This window comes from Mauremys reevesii, linkage group 1 (genome assembly GCF_016161935.1).
Source record: "Mauremys reevesii isolate NIE-2019 linkage group 1, ASM1616193v1, whole genome shotgun sequence".
Taxonomy (NCBI): domain Eukaryota; kingdom Metazoa; phylum Chordata; order Testudines; family Geoemydidae; genus Mauremys; species Mauremys reevesii.
In genome coordinates, this window is record NC_052623.1 from 27,145,620 (window position 1) to 27,161,937 (window position 16,318).

General features: G+C 40.4%; 1 protein-coding gene across 1 annotated transcript in view; it reads right to left on the reverse strand.

Annotated features, from left to right (window-relative positions):
* Positions 1-16,318, reverse strand: part of SYTL2 (synaptotagmin like 2) — an 82,470-nt gene that overhangs the window by 19,026 nt on the left and 47,126 nt on the right. The window contains exons 5-10 of the mRNA XM_039514775.1: positions 14,904-14,976; positions 13,228-13,330; positions 10,675-11,559; positions 5,032-9,441; positions 3,050-3,148; positions 1,470-1,523 (exon numbers count right to left, since the gene is read on the reverse strand). Of these exons, the coding sequence (XP_039370709.1) occupies positions 1,470-1,523; positions 3,050-3,148; positions 5,032-9,441; positions 10,675-11,559; positions 13,228-13,330; positions 14,904-14,976 (5,624 nt within the window). The remainder of the gene's footprint in view (positions 1-1,469; positions 1,524-3,049; positions 3,149-5,031; positions 9,442-10,674; positions 11,560-13,227; positions 13,331-14,903; positions 14,977-16,318) is intronic.

The following is a 16,318-nucleotide window of genomic DNA, read 5'->3' on the forward strand; positions in this document are numbered from 1 at the left end:
GTGGGTTTTAGTCCATGAAAGCTTATGCCCAAATAAATTTGTTAGTCTCTAAGGTACCATAAGGACTCCTCGTTGTTTTTGCTGATACAGACTAACATGACTACCACTCTGAAACTTGTCACCAAGTTTGTATAGTGATTGTAGAACCAGACACTTTATACATCAACCTGAAGATCATCTTTCGTCCTCCTTCACAATCATCATTGGCCTAGATTTCCAAGATCCCATATCATCCCTCACTATACATTTGGGGCATTTTCCTTTTTGACAATCTGGAGTGCAACCAATGCAATACCTCGTGAGCAGGTGAAGTCCAAGCTTTAAAGGCGGGATTTTAAAAAAAATGCTTCAGTACTGACCCGAGGCCACTGCCTCTGAAATCAACGTTTGACCAAGTACTGAGCACTTTGGAAACTCCCAACCTATATTTGCCAGGATAGCTATTTGTGTCAGTCTTTACCATGACTGACTGGAGCACAAAAATAATCTGGCTGCTTGAAAAGACAAAAGCCCCACCCTTTCAGCTCAATTATATGTAGACATTTCAAATATATTTTAATTGAAATCCACAGTTATGTCCCCAGTTCAGGGAAATGCTTTAGTACATGCTAAAAGGCCCACTGATTACTCTCTGCACCATGCAATGGACAGCAGCGTAGGGCCCAAAGTGCACTATGATCAGACTAACTACAAAACACACTGAAGCCTCTAAAAGAGAGTCAGAAATAAATACAACTAAGTGTGACTAGTTTTAGAACTGTGGTGCCACTGGATAGCACTTAAAAGGAAGTAAAAATGTATTATATACCACCATATTCAGTGTCACTATCTCAGTGTAACCTAGTCATTTTTGGTTTTGGTTTAAATTCAGGATCCTTTAGTCCATATTTAAAAACACTCACTCAACGACATCAATGGGAGATTTGTGCACATATATGATGTTGAATTTGGCCCACACAATATACCAGATTAATTTATAAGTGAACCAGTAGATCATCAGTATCAAGAGTAGATAAGCCAGTGGCTTATCCATTATCTCAGAGCAAGCAAATCCACTTGTGTCTTAAGTCTCTGCTTCGCTGGATAGAACCATCTTACAGTGCAACAAATGAGCATGCTAATTCGATATTTTAGCGGCCCAATTCTTCATTGAGTCAATACCCAAAGCGCTCATTGACTTCAGTGGTCACGACACATGTGGAATGCCTGAAGGATCAAGCCCAGATAACACACTATGTGACTAACAAAGTTTCTTACAATAATAGTGGGATATAACAATAGTAACATATTGTTTAGAAATAAAAGCAAAGGTTGAGAAATGCTACCCAAGTATTTAAATCATGCAGAAATTAACTAATTAAATTACCAGCAGTGATACAATTCTGAAATTCACCAACTCTTTGGCTAGTAAGTGGAGGAGGACACTGAAAAAAATACTATGTTCATGCAGACACAAAGAAGATATTTACCATCTTCAGCACTAAGTACTAATTCTTCTTTTGGAATATCTATTTTTCCTTTATCTGTGCAGGAAAAAGTAACAGTTAGTAAGTTTGCTGTTCAGGAAGGTAGTACGGATTATAGTGGCAGCCACAGAGTTTATCAGAAATAAGGTCAAAATCAGCAGAGCCACAGCCAAGGTTAAATGCACAAAGTTAAATGCTGTCCATAAAACACTTTCTACTTGGATTACAAAATTCAACTAGTTTGCTATAAAGGGAACTCTCTTGTCATTGTTTAATGCAGTTTACCTCAGTATAGTGCTGTACTGATGCCTGAGGTCCTATAGTCAATTACAAATAAGTAACAGCACATTTAAAAAAAAAAAAGAATTATGAGTTCTTATGTCTGTATTTTAAACTAGCGTAAGATGCCTGAATTGGCCAGCTCCTTCCAAAACCCAAAGCTCTATTCACAAATTTCTACGTGCATGAAGTTTCACACATTTTCCCTATTATGCACAGCAATCAATAAGATATTGAAAAATACATAACCATGAACATAGGTGTAAGGGAAATTCTGAACACAAGTATATTTGATTGCATAATTTAAATAGGAACTCAGAGCCAAATTTACTGCTGGTGCAAGTAGGTGTAATTCTACTGAAGTCAGTGCAGTTGCTCTCACTTGCACCACTCATTAATTGGGCCCATATCTATTTGTGGGTGAAAGTAGATATTTATCTGTTGCTCCTTTGGGTGCTTACACATCCCCTTATTGTATAACAAGCACAAAGCCCACTACTAAGCAAAGCCATACTGATTAAGACCAATTCAATGCATATTTCTCAGAAGAAGTCTGCTGAGTGGATACATTTACATGAGCACTCCTGTGTAAACTCCATGCAAGTTATTTATAAATAGAGCTGGCTCACAAGAGAAAACTAACCACTGAGAGCATTTCAGGAGACTCAAGGCCAATCTGGCTTTAAAAACAAAACAAAAAAACCCCATGCAAATGGGAGGACAGGATTAAATGTTTTCTCAGTCACAACCCGGACATTTATAGATTTACAGCTAGTGGCAGAGAAGCGTTAAGTAAATCTTTAAAACTTGCTAGTGGAATTAGGAATGGACATGGCAGTTGCATCCTTGCCTGTCTATTTCCTGCCACTGCAGGTATAATCATTGTTACAAAGATGGCCATCTGAATGGAATGTGAGAGGAGATGAAAGAAGGGATTGAAAAATCATGCCTTAATTAAGCGTGCAAAAAAGAATCTTATTTTATATTCAGCTGTGACTGAGAATGAAATACAGGAATAAGTGTTCAAAATGAGCATGCAGTATTGAAATCAAAAACTGGTCAAAAGCACCATTTAGACTAGAGCACTGCTCCTTACTTCTTATTCAGAAGTCGAGTTATAAAGTATGGTGGTTATTTATTTACTTATTTTGGATGCTCATTCTGAGGATAGTTTTCCTGCCGAAACCCATGGTTGGAATATTAGAGTGCCAGTTGGTGAAGATGTGTGGAAGGATAGTACCGTAAATAAGTATTTTTAAGCTTAGTTGGGGGCAAGGAAGACAGCAGACAAGCTTTGTGCTCACTTGATGTGGCTGATGGAATGTCCTCTAGACTTTTGGAAGGCCTTTGCCTATCTGCACTCCTTTTCAAAGCCTTCAAAATAGGATCTAATTCTTCTGAACCTGTCACGAGACAAAATACATGAACACTGCACAAACAGACAGATATGCCTTTTTAAATGAGAGCCACTTAAGAAATCAATGGCGATTTTTAAACTAACGGAGAGATATTTTTAACCCTTAGCAAAACATTAAAAATTCTAGTTTTGACAACTGTGAAAGACCAAAAGAAAAATGAGGGAAAGGTGCAGATGTATAATCATGGATTTGGAGACATAATGGAATTCTAAATTACTAGGTAGAAATACACGCACTAGCAAAGACCAGCAGGCTCAATAGTCACCGAATTTAATAGCATATATTACTTGGACACAGGCTTTCAGGAATACATATTTTAGAAGTGATTTAACTGGAAGCTGCCATGGCAGCATTGTATTGACTTGGGGAGAAAAAGGAAATTTTACAGTAATTTTTAAGAGTTATGGAGCAAAAATTTATCCTCCGGTGTGTGTGTTTAGGGCTCCTACTGATCAACAGATGTGCCACGTGATCATTTGGCCTATTGTTTTGTCTACATACACACATACTAGAGGTAGGTAGGCAAACTAATTCAGACTCATTGCTTGAGATGGACACAGTGACACAGCTGTATCTACAAATAAACAGGAGTCTAGCTAGAAAACCAAACCCTGTTATAGAACTGCTTCCTGATGGAGAATATCACTTTGGGTGCTAACAGTGGGGGTTATTTTAATAATGGTGATGTGTTTCTATTTGAATTTTAAAAAACAACAGCAGAGACCACAATTCGTGTCATGTAGTCCAAACAGCAGCCATAGGAAAACTCAACTGCTACCACCATGGGACAGATTCAGATCTTAGAAGTTAATGGTCTCATCTGTCCCAGTTGGCAGTTCCATGTGCCATCTCATCCCTTCAAAAATCCCTTTCTGCCGCCTTCCCCCACCCTCCCCATGAGCAAAAGTGACCCAAAATGCTTTGCTTTAGCTATGGTGCAAAGCCTGAAGCCCTTGCTCAAGTTTTACTCATTCTTCACTTAGGCCAGAAGTTCCATTGGCTTCAATTGTGTTTTGCTCGAGTTAAGAGTGAGGAATTAAGGATCACAGCTGGCAGCTGCTGCAAATTTCACCTGTTTCTCAGTCTCTCCAGTTAAGAGGAACAATCCTGATTTCTCGGAACAAATATTAAATTAACCCTCCATCTGAAGCGACTCCAATAGTTTACTTACATCGGCACTGCCTATCTCATACTGTACAGGAGACCAGAGCCACTCCAGTGTTGCCATCTGTTCCAGAGGTATCTCTGTTTGAATACTAATTTTTCAGTGGAAGATAACACTAAGTGAACATAGCCCTATGTTCTGGTGCAACAATGAATTGATTAAGGAGGGGTGGGCCTTCTCCTTTGCACACTGTGGTGTACGTACACATCAGAAAGCAGAAGCAAATATCTGGTTTAGCCAGATATCGCTTGCTAACGGGGCCCCTTTCTTACATCAGCCAGTAAAACACTGTTTAAAAAAAAGAAGAAAAAAAGGCTCTAAAGCCCAAAGTTTAAATAATGGAACTCACTGTTCCCACATTGAACAAACTGCCACAAGGCGAAGAAACAGATGCAGAAAGCCAGACTCTCTCTCTATAGGCATGCAATAGGGTTATTCCAGCCCAACTCCCCATTCTGCAAGTCACATTGAATGCATGTCTTTTCAAAACAGCTGCTGACTCAGGCATTAAAAAAGTTCATTAGAAAAGATGCCCAGATGGTTCAGTTAAGAAAATGAATGAGAATCTCAGTCAGGCTTTTGGTTCACCATTCTTAAGGTACATTATCAAAAAAATTCTAGCCATATTTCTTAAATAATTAATAAAAGAAGAAGAATAAATAAAAATCCAGAATCATTGATTTAAGAATTCAAAAATGCTCACAGGTTGAACCTGAAAGATCAGAGCCAAAACTTATGGTGTCATCTTCATCATCATAAGGAGATGCTAGGAGCAGCTCAACTTTACTTATTTTGGTGGAGTGATCATCATCTTTAAGTGGTGTGCTTGGTCTCCTGAATCTAAATGGTGCATTCACTTCAGATGTTGCCTTACTGGCATCTGCTAAGGAAGTGCTTTTATCAACCTCCTTGCCTGCTGCTTCCTCTCTTTTATTTTCATTTTTTATCTCCATCTTATGCATCTTGAAAACAGCCGCGCCATTCTCTCTTTCCTTGAGAAGTGCTTCAGGTGATGCCAGGTTAGTCTGTACTGTTTTCTCAAATGCTACATTTCTTTCAGGGAGAGTAGAACCTCTCACTTCATTTACCACATGATCTTCCTTTATGGCTTTGTCATTTTGTTTCAAAGTCTCTCTCTTGATTGGTATCTTAAACTCTGTGCGATAGCCACCTGAAGCACTTGGACCAGCGAGTGGCATTTTAATGGCTAGACTTCCCTTTTCTGCTTGAGACACAGAGTCATTGGGTCTTTCCTGTTTTCCCATCTTCGTTGGCAGCTGAGATGAAACGTCAGATGCTTCTTTGAGAAGTTTTTCTAAGCAGATATTCAATTCACTGCATTCTGCTTTTGTTGGAGCAACAGTTTTTTCTATGGTTTCTTTTATTTCTTGAGGATAGCCCATCTCTTGTTGGTAAGAGGAATATGCACTCTGATTAGGCTGTGTCCTACCCTGTATTACACTATCCACGCTCTTCAGCTTAAGAGGTGGCGTTTCAGAGGCTTCCTTAAGCAGTTTCTGCAAACTAGCATTAAAGTCTCCAAGCTCAGATTTGGAAGGAGCAACAGCTTTTGCTATGGTTTCATTTACTTCTTGAGGATGGTCAATATCTTGCTGATAAGTTAAGTCTACGCTCTGATTAGGCTGTATCCCCATACTCTTCTGCACTGCATCGTCCATGTTTTTCAGTTGAAGAGTTTGCATTTCAGAGACTTCCTTCAGCAGTTTCTTTAACCCAGAATTAAATTCACTAAGTTCTGCTTTGGAAGGAGCAACGGCTTTTTTGACTGTTTCATTTACTTCTTGAGGATGATTGATTTCTTGTTGGTAAGTGGATTTCACACTCTGATTAGGCTGTATCCTAACATGCATCTCATTGTCAAAGCTTTTCTGTTCAGAGGGTGGCATTTCAGAAGCTTCCTTAAGCAGTTTCTGCAAACTAGCATTAAATTCACGGAGTTCAGGTTTTGGCTGAACTGTTTTTACTAGTATTTCAGTCACTTCATGATGGTTACCAGGAGATACAGGATGATCAATCTGATCCTCTGGCCGAGAGCTTATGTTTTCTCCATTTTTTGCATATAAAGGTAACAGCACTTTAGCTGCCTCTTCATTTGGTTTCTCCAGGCATGTATTGACTGGGCTAACATTATCCTGATATGGAACGGTACTTCTCTCTACAGTCCCAATTCCATTTGGAGCCCCAACCCTTCCTTGGGCAGTAACAGAAGTAGCCTGGTCAGTCTCTGTGACCCGCTTATAATATCTTCGCCCATCTTCTTCAGGCACATTCTCAGACGCTGCTTTTTTACTGTTATCTACATTGTACGATGAAAATGAGATTGCGGATGCTTCCTTAAGTAGTTTCTTTAAACCAGCGTCCAGATCATGGAATTCAGCTTTTGGTGGAACCGTGGTTTTTTCTACAGTCTCTGAGACTGCCTCTCCCGGAGGCAGTGCTTCATTCTGGGTCACGACATAAGCAGCTATGCCAGGACGCATTGCCTTTTGGGAAGAGCTTGGAATGACTTCTTCATGAGAACTCTCTCTCTGGATACACTCATCCGTATCGGCTGCCTGACACAATGGACAGGAAGCGTCAGATTCCTTAAGCAGCTTTCCCAGACCAATTTTTAGTTCATCAAGTTCATCTTTGGGTGAAATGACTGTTCTTTCTATAGTTTCTTTTACTTCTTGAGGAAGCACTTCCTCTCTTTGAAATGTAGGATAAGTGTTGTGACTCCGTTCCATCACCTTTTCAAAAAATCTTCTCTGCCCAGGCCAAGAAACGGTCTCTTCAGAAATATTTTCTGTTACGTTCTGACTAGAAGATGATGATATTTTGGAGGTTTCCTTTAGCAGTTTCTCTAGCCCAGCATTAAATGCATCAAGTTCAGTCTTTGATGGAGCAACAGTTTTGTCTACAGTCTCTACAACCTCCTCTTTAGGGGATACTGCTTTTTCCTTGGAGTCTGTGGGAGCAGTCTTGCTCTGCTTTGTTTTTACAGAAACAATTAGGTGTTCATCAATTCCCAATTCTTTTCTTGGAACACCTTTATCACTAGCTGGTTGGAATGATGGCGAGGGTGCCTCAGACATTTCTTTAAGCAGTTTCTGTAAGCCACTGTTAAATGTGCTGTGCTGTTCTTTTGGTGTAACACTCATTTTTTCTATATACTCTTTAACTTCTTGCTCTGGAAGATCCACCTTTTCTTTAGGTTTTGAGATCACTGACTTTCCTACATTTTTCCCCACTATTTGGAGAGATTCATCATTTACTGTTTTTGTCCGATTCACTGACCAAAGAATGGGCTGCCCTTCCTGTCTAGGCGACTCAGGTACTTTGAAGTTTATTTTCTTTGTTTTCTCTCTCTCTGGAAGTTGATTTTGCTGTTGAACCATCACCACCTCTTCTTGGCTCGTCTCTGCTCTGCTTTCTTTAAGTTCCTTTGACTCTTTTTGGTAAGTTACTGAACTAATATTACCTGGGGAAGTGGTTTCATTTTTCATATTGGTCCTACTCTGTGATTTAGGTCCAATATCCCAAAAGCTTCTCAAACTCAGAAATTGCAGTGGGTTGGAAATTTGATTCTTAGACTCCTCATCTATTTTTTCCTTCAAAGACAAAACCTTAAAAGTTGGCTTCTGTTGTGTAGAAGAGGGATTTCTGTCATTTTCTGAAGACACTTCTTTCCCATCTTCATACTTCTTTGACGAAGGAGGAGTAAAACCAATTCTTGGTTGCAAATTATTTGCTTTTGGCAATTTTGTAAATTCATTAACCTTACCATCAGACTGAAATATTTTTCTGGACTTCTCAACAGTATGGTCTGCTTTGGATTTAGCCATTATATCTGGCCCAGTCTTTGAAGACTTTAGAAATTTATCTTTAGATGCCTCGTCATTACTTAATTCAACTCTTCTGAAGGTAACCAAACTATACTTGTTTTGATCTTTTGAGTCACTTGATAGGGATGCTGCAGAATCATCAGTGGGTTTTACTTTGCTATTTCCTTTATTGGTGTATTGTACTGTGCTACTAGCTGACGGGGTAGTACTTAAAATGCCTTCCTTATTTGTATGTCTGGGTCCAGTTTTGTCACTTTCCCAGAAGGCCCTAATATCCCTTACACTTCTCTTTAGTTCCATCTCCTCATCTGAGACTTGTACAGGAGATGGCTGTTTGGATTCATGCTGTGGCAAGACAGGTAGTTTTGTCCTAGGACTACTTGGCTCTAGTTGCATACTTCCTTGATCAAGTAAACCAGGTTCTTTTCTCTCAGTTCCTTTATTATCAAATCCAGTCTGTGTTTGAACATGGTCTTCTTCCAAGAGAGATTTGATCGTGCATATTTTCTCTTCCTCTTTCTGAATTTGCACATTAGTTTTCAATAGTGAACCTTCATTTAGCTTTTCAGGAGAACTGAAGCTCTTTGAACCTGGTTTGCCTTTTCCTTCTGTAAGAAATGTTGGTTCTTTATATGCTGCACTTTCATCCTCTGGTTTGTATAACATTTTGCCTTCTGCAGCTGATTTTTTAAGAATATTTGTTTCATCTAATTTAGTAACTGGAAGATCAGTGACCTGTAAATGCATCTTCTCTCTACCATTTTTGCTCTTTCCAAGTACAATAGGCCCTTTGTTATAGTCCGTTTCTTGAGTCTCTTGACTTACATTTTCTTTTTTTCCTACTTTTATTATCTGTATGTCTTCTGCATCAACTGCTGCAGGCTTCAAAACATTGCTTGGTTTCCCATTATTTCCAAATGACAAGTCAATCAGTTGTGTATTTTCATCTGTGCTTGGTCCACTATCTTTTGTAGTTATAACTCTTGTCTTGGGTGATAAGTACAGTTCTTCTTTGGTCTCTCTCCTTTGGGAGGCTACCGATGGAGTATTCTCATCACCAGTATTGGAGCTTCTTTTAAACCAATCTAATACTTTTGATATGGACTCATCAGCTACCTTCATTAACTCAGCAGCATGTTTGTCAGGCTTGGAAGTGGTTTTAGCACTTTGATCCTCAACAAGAACAGGCTTACCTTGTTGAAGGTCTGCAGAGCTGGCATTTGGCACCTGAGGAGATTTTGTCTTAGCAGAAAGAGGCTGCTGATCTGTAACATAAAATCACCTTTCAAGATAAGGAGTCAATAAACGTGATTTTGCTGAAACAGGTTTTCCACCCACCTTGATAAAAAAAATCTAGTTGTGCTAGCCTGTTTCCCCTTCCCATTGCTGCTTGTTATTTTAAAAACAACTGTTTACATGAAAACAGCAATCAAAAAAACAAAATAAAGAGTGATATGATGGGGAAGAGGGGTGGTTCTTGGGAGCCTATCAAAGTTTACAACCAATCTGGAAGAAAGGTTGGAATGTTTTTCCTGCCTTTGGCAGGGATGGGTTAGCAGTATCCCGATATGGGGTAAAATCCACAGGATTTCTTCTTGGGGTGCATAAAAATAGTTAGAGCTATTTTTTTGCTCTTGAAATGCATCATATTGCAGGCAAGGTATTTATTAAAATATAATTAGTGGGTTAAGAGACTCCTCTAGACATCCATATGATGCTTCACTTCCACCAAGTCCCCACTACAAGTTACACAAGCTAAAACACTGATATATCCCATATGCTTGTTCTTTTAGCTTGAAAAAAATATTTCCAGGTAAGAACGTTGATATACTGGCAGCACAGCAATGAAAATATGCTTGTAGAATAAAACTGGAGCAATTTATGAATGAGTAAAGTCTTAATCCAAATTACAGTCTTACAAAAAGTTCACTCTGCAGAAACACTTATGTTTGCTTAAAATTATGGCATTTTGATTCTTACTCAGAAGTGGATTTTTCATCATTTAACTGCCATGTTTTTTATTTAATCACGTGTTAAAAAACCCCCAAATCATAGTTACATTATTACCACTGAGACACAATAGTGGACCAATTTCTTCAGTCCTTATGCAGGCAAAGCTAGCATAGACTTCAAAACAGGAGTTTTCCCTGAGCAAATATATGGTTGGTCCACCACTGTCTCCCTCTTGTTGCTAATAAATATGCATATCCACACTTTAGCTTGGACATATTATTAATCAGTTTCTGTTTAAAAAAAAAAAAGGGAAGAAGATCAAATCGACATATTCCCAAAGACTGAATGTTCAGACAATGCCTAGCATGTGGTTTAGTGTGTGAAACTGGTAAATTAGTAAGCAAGCAGAAATATTCTGGATAATACAGAAAGCTCTCTCTCTCTCGTGATTGGAATATTAATGAGCAGAGTTATTTATGACTGTTTTCAAAATTGTTATTTACCCTTCTCAGTATTAACCCATTTGACTTGTGTTGTTCTCTTACCAATAGTGTGTTTGGATGACTCCAAGTCAGGATTCGGGGACTGTTTGGATTTGTTTTGAGACAATGTTTCATCAACAGTTTGCACTTCCTGGACATTTGGTGAGATATTACTGGAGGATTTCCTTGGCGTTACAGGTTCCATAGGAAGACTTGTCTTAAGCTCCAAGGTTTCATTAACTGGTAGGCTTGACTTGTTAGCATCAGAAGAATACGGTGCTGATGTGTCTTCTTGGGAGACATCTCTGTCTCTTGAATTAACATCTAAAGCAGAGGATTGGGAGCGTGGAGATTTTACAGGGAGGGTTTGTTCATTCTGAAGTGCATCTAACCTACTACTGTCATTTTCTGCACTTTTATCATAGTCTGATTCCAGTAAGTCAAACTCTCCTATATCTTTGCCATGTTGCAGCTGGGGGCTCTGAAGAGGTTGTTTTGTACCTATACTGGAAGAGAACCTGACCTGTTTTAGTCTTTCCAGTGAATTTTGTGAGGGGTCTTCTGCAGGAGGATTTGTCTCAGCTACTCTTTCGAGAACAGTTGAAGATGGCAAACCAGTCTTACTCTGATGGTCAAAGATCGGATTAACACGAAGAACTTCTGAATCAGTGGAACTTGAACTTGAACTGCGTTTCAGAATGCCCCTCGGTGGTGTACCAGCACCACTAACCCAATCAGTCCTTTTAGCAGGTTTGGGAAAAGAACCATCTTTCTCCAATATGGGATCTGTTATTTTGTAGATGACTTTTCTAGCTTTTGGTACAGGAGGCTGATCTGCAATTCTCTGTGACTCATCAATTTGTTCTCCAGAAGCCTGCCTATGTTCCTCTGACCTACTATTTAGTATGTTTCTCTTGGATTGGGTCTCCTTTGAAGCTGACAGTGTGTCTGCAAGACAAGACATTCATACAAGGGAAAGGGTAAAAACATACTGCAAAACAGATCTCAAGCTTAAGAACATGCATTTAGTCAAAGCATCAAGTGTTCTACACAGGAAGACAAGGTGAAGACATTCTTGCAGCTCTAGCATGCAATGCAAAAAGACAAGACAACTAACAGTCAAAGCATTCAGCAGTATAAAAAGTACACACTCTTGGAACAAATATATTGGAAAACTAATAGATTATCAAACTTTATATTAAATTTAACTTGTTTGTATTATAGAGTGCTGACTAATAGAACATTCCTACTGCAGAGAAACATAACAACTCAAAGTTAGAGCACAGTAAACCTTTAATCAACTCAGTTCTTATACAGCTCAATTATATCAGCATGTCTTGTGTTTCTATCAATTTTTGTAGACTGTTTTCAGGGTTAGATGGAACTAAGAAAAACTTGCCCACTCTGGACAAGTATTTAAAAAAAATGCAAGTAGTATACACTTGTCCTCTTCCCCCATCAGCAAGCATCCTGGCAGAAAGCATGTCAGTAATTTTCATGCCTGGGCTGGCAAACTCTCATTACAATTTTGAGAGACTGAATTAAGATACATCATTTTCTAGCTCCTGTTTGGTTAGGAATGATATTTTGGGAAAAGAGAGGAATCTAAAAAATAGAACTAAGGAAACAAGATTGACAAAGATCCTGGGGGGTTTTCTCCTTCCTCTTCAGCATGGAGTACGGGTCACTTGCAAGTTAAATAGTGGATTCTCTGTAACTTGAAGTCTTTAAATCATGATTTGAGGACTTCAGTAACTCAGCCAGAGATTAGGGGTCTGTTATAGATAGAAGTGGCTGGGTGAGGTTCTGTGACCTGCAATGTGCAGTATGTCAGACTAGATGATCATGATGGTTCCTTCTGACCTTAAAGTCTATGCGTCTAAGAAACAACAGGGGGACAAGATCAAATGTTGGGACTCCAGCTTGATCCCCCTGCTGCTGAGTAATAGCAGCAATGATTGGCACTGCAGCAAAGACAGAAAAAAGAATATCTTAAACTGCTCTCTTACTGCTGAATCACCAAGAGGCTTGTAATATGGAAGCGGCCCTTCTCAGTTGGATGGCTACTGGAATGTCTACACTGCAGACAGACCTGGGTCAGCTGACTCAGACTGAGGGTCTGCTTTATTGCAGTATAGACATTTGGTCTTAGACATTAGGGTCCTAGAGCTTGGGCACCAGCCCAAACGTCTAAACTAGAGTTAAATAGCCCCACAGCCTGAGCCCCGTGAGTCCAAGTCAGTTGACCTGAGCCAGCAGTGGGTTTTTAATTGCAGCATAGACCTACCCTCGATGACCTAATGCAGGTTTAGGGTTGGGGTGTGGGTGGGGGAAAGGAGTAGACAGATCACATTATTTGGGTGAAACATTTTTCTTAATATCTTCAGGGGGGTCACATTTTTATACATGCAGATTTAAAATGAACAGCTTGAAGAACAGGCTGGAGAGAGGCTCATAAAACAACAGGTAAAATTCTGCCATGTCTTGCTTTATTTGCAGGATTTTAAAAAGGTTTCCCCCCCTAGAAAATGTATTGTGTGAGAAAAGCGACAGTTAACTTGGTCACAATACCCCGAAGAATTTCAGAGTCCACAGAGATTTAAAAAAATTATTTACCCTCATTTTGCATCTGAGATAGGCCAATTGTTCCACTTTCTGAGTCCCTACTTTTTATGTTCTGTTCTGGTGCAGTGAAGTCATTAAATGGATTTTTCCTTTGCTAGAAAAGAATGGACACATCATTTAAGTCATATGTTTAATGGCATTAACAGAAACATGAAAACGCAGTGATCTCACCCTTGCAGAATAAGGTTTAAGCAGGCCTCTTATAAGACAGACTGAGGACATGGCAAAATAGTGACGGTAAAGGATTGTCAGAAGTGCTTGGCTTAACTCTACTCCCTTTGAAGTCAGCAGGGCATTTGAAAACCCCACCTTTGTGAAGTAAGCTACATCTATACTTAAAAACGGTACAGCAGCACAGCTGCAGCGCACTTCACTAGAGACACTACAGTGACGGACGGGATTCTCCCGCTGTCATGGTTAATCCACCTCCCCTCAAGGCGATAGTTAGATCAACAGAAGAATTCTTTCATCAACCTAGCACAGTCTACACTAGGATTTAGGGCGACTTAACTACGCCTCTTGGTGGATTTTTCATACCCCTGAGAGACATAGCTATGCTGATGTAGATTTCCAGTGCAGACCAGCCCTTACATCAAATTTATTGTATTAAATTTAATTGGTTGTATTCATTTAGTAACTTAGGGCATTTACTTTATTTTAAAACTCTGCTATGTGGTAATAAGGAAAGCCCATGTTTCAAATATTAGTTAGTGGTTAGGATTAGAAGCAGAGTCTGCATTTTTGTTGCTTGGCAACTATAACTTTAAGAAAGTTAGTTTGTTGTTTGCTCTCTTCCTACTACACATGTAATTTACGTTGCTCAGGGGTGTGAAAAAAACACCCCCAAGGGTCGTAAGTTTACATCGACTTAAAGTGCTGTCTACACTGTGCTATGTGGGCGAGAGACGCTCTCCCGTGTCTTCACTAGATGCACTACATCGAGGCAGCTGCACTGATGTAGCGCGGTAGTGAAGACAAGCCCTTAGATAGCCTCATTTCTGCTACTGACTCCCAAAAAGGATTCAGACCTATGAGAAGATTCAATTGAAACTGGAACAAAGCAAAATGGAGGCAATTTTCTCAGGAGGGTGAAGAGGTTGCTATTGGCTACATATAGGTAAGGGCAGGGGCGGCTCTACAAATTTGGCCGCCCCAAGCAATCATGCCCGGGAGGCGCCCCGGAGCCGCGGGAGCAGCGGACCTGCCGCGGGCATGACTGCGGAGGATCCGCTGGTCGCGCGGCTCAGCTGGCCCTCCCGCAGCTGCGGACGGTTCGCTGGTCCAGCGGCTCCGGTTGAGCTGCCGCAGTCATGCCTGCGGGAGGTCCAGCCGAGCCGCGGGACCAGCGAACCGTCCGCAGTCATGCCCGCGGCAGGTCCGGTCGTCCCGGAGCTCCGGTGGACCTCCCGCCGGCACAGCCTGCCGCCCCCCTGGGAAAGGGCCGCCCCAGGCGGGTGCTTGCCCCGCTGGGCTCTAGAGCCGCCCCTGGGTAAGGGATGAAGATTTTCTCTCTGCCACACAAGCAGGCTGAACAGGAATCAATCCATCACTTTATACCTCAAGTTTTTATTCTTCTGTCCAAATTCTTCCTGGTTTTTAGTGGAGTGGCGAAGTGGTAAGAGAATAGCTTTAAAAAGCCATCTCTAGCACACCAATGCTGAACCTACCTTTCCTGGTGACACAGCTACCTTCTTTGAGCTTTCCTGTGGTGTGTCTAAGGTTGCGTCCAGTGCATTAGAACTACAAGAGAACAACAAGTTGCTTAGCATGAAACCAGCACATTGCTTTAAGCCTGTAAAAATGAAAATTAAGCTGCCATATGCTTATAAAAAACAACATAAAAATGTGAGGTTCTTCTGTTCAATCTGTTCTCTTTATTTATGGAAGACTGCCACTCTTGACATAGATACTGTTTCATTCCCCAGTTTGGTTTACCATCCCTACAACAGTTGATGTGCCTCATCTACTACATTTGAAGTCTTTGTTTCAGATAAAATATTACAGAACACCATTTTCAGAGCCAATATAAATTCATTAAACATGCTCTTGATTGGTTGGTTGCCCTATAGCTAAGGAGAAATTAAACAGCAAGGGATGGGAGAGTGGATCATTTTTAGTAGTAATTTTTGAAGTATTGCATAGGCCAGGGGTTGGCAACCTTTCAGAAGTGGTGTGCATCCGACAAAGTGGGTATTCACCCACGAAAGCTCATGCTCCAATACATCTGTTAGTCTATAAGGTGCCACGGGACTCTTTGTTGAGACTTCATTTATTCACTCTAATTTAAGGTTTCGCGTGCCAGTAATACATTTTAGAGTTTTTAGAAGGTCTCTTTCTATGTCTATAATATATAAGTAAACTATTTTTTGTATCAGAGTAGCAGCCGTTAGTCTGTATCCGCAAAAAGAACAGGAGTACTTGTGGCACCTTAAAGACTAACAAATTTATTTTAGCATGAGCTTTCGTGAGCTACAGCTCACTTCTTCGGATGCATAGAATGGAACATAAATATCTCCTGTCTGTATGTTCCAGTCTATGCATCCGAAGAAGTGAGCTGTAGCTCACGAAAGCTCATGCTAAAATAAATTTGTTAGTCTTTAAGGTGCCACAAGTACTCCTGTTATTTTTTGTATGTAAAGTAAATAAGGTTTTTTAAATGTTTAAGAAGCTTCATTTAAAATTAAATTAAAATGCAGAGCCCCCCCAGACCGGTGGCCAGGACCTGGCAGTGCGAGTGCCACTGAAAATCAGCTCGTGTGCTGCCTTCGGCACGCGTGCCATAGATTGCCTACCCCTGGCATAGGCAAAGATATTTTTTTTAAATTAAGATCATCATCCCGTTCTGAGGTTATGTAATCAGGCTAGGGATATGAAGCAGCAGCTATTTTCAATAGGTGGAAGCAAACATGGATAAAGACCTGTCTGCAGGGAGGTTTTGGGGTTGGCTCCCACTCACCACCCTGAGAATGCACGCAGTCAGGGCGCCCCTGCACACATGGGGAATGGAGCAGGGGGCCCGGGAGCAAGGGCCAGAGAGCAGAATTGGGATTAAGTGGCTGCCCTGCAGGAGAGGGAGCAGCAG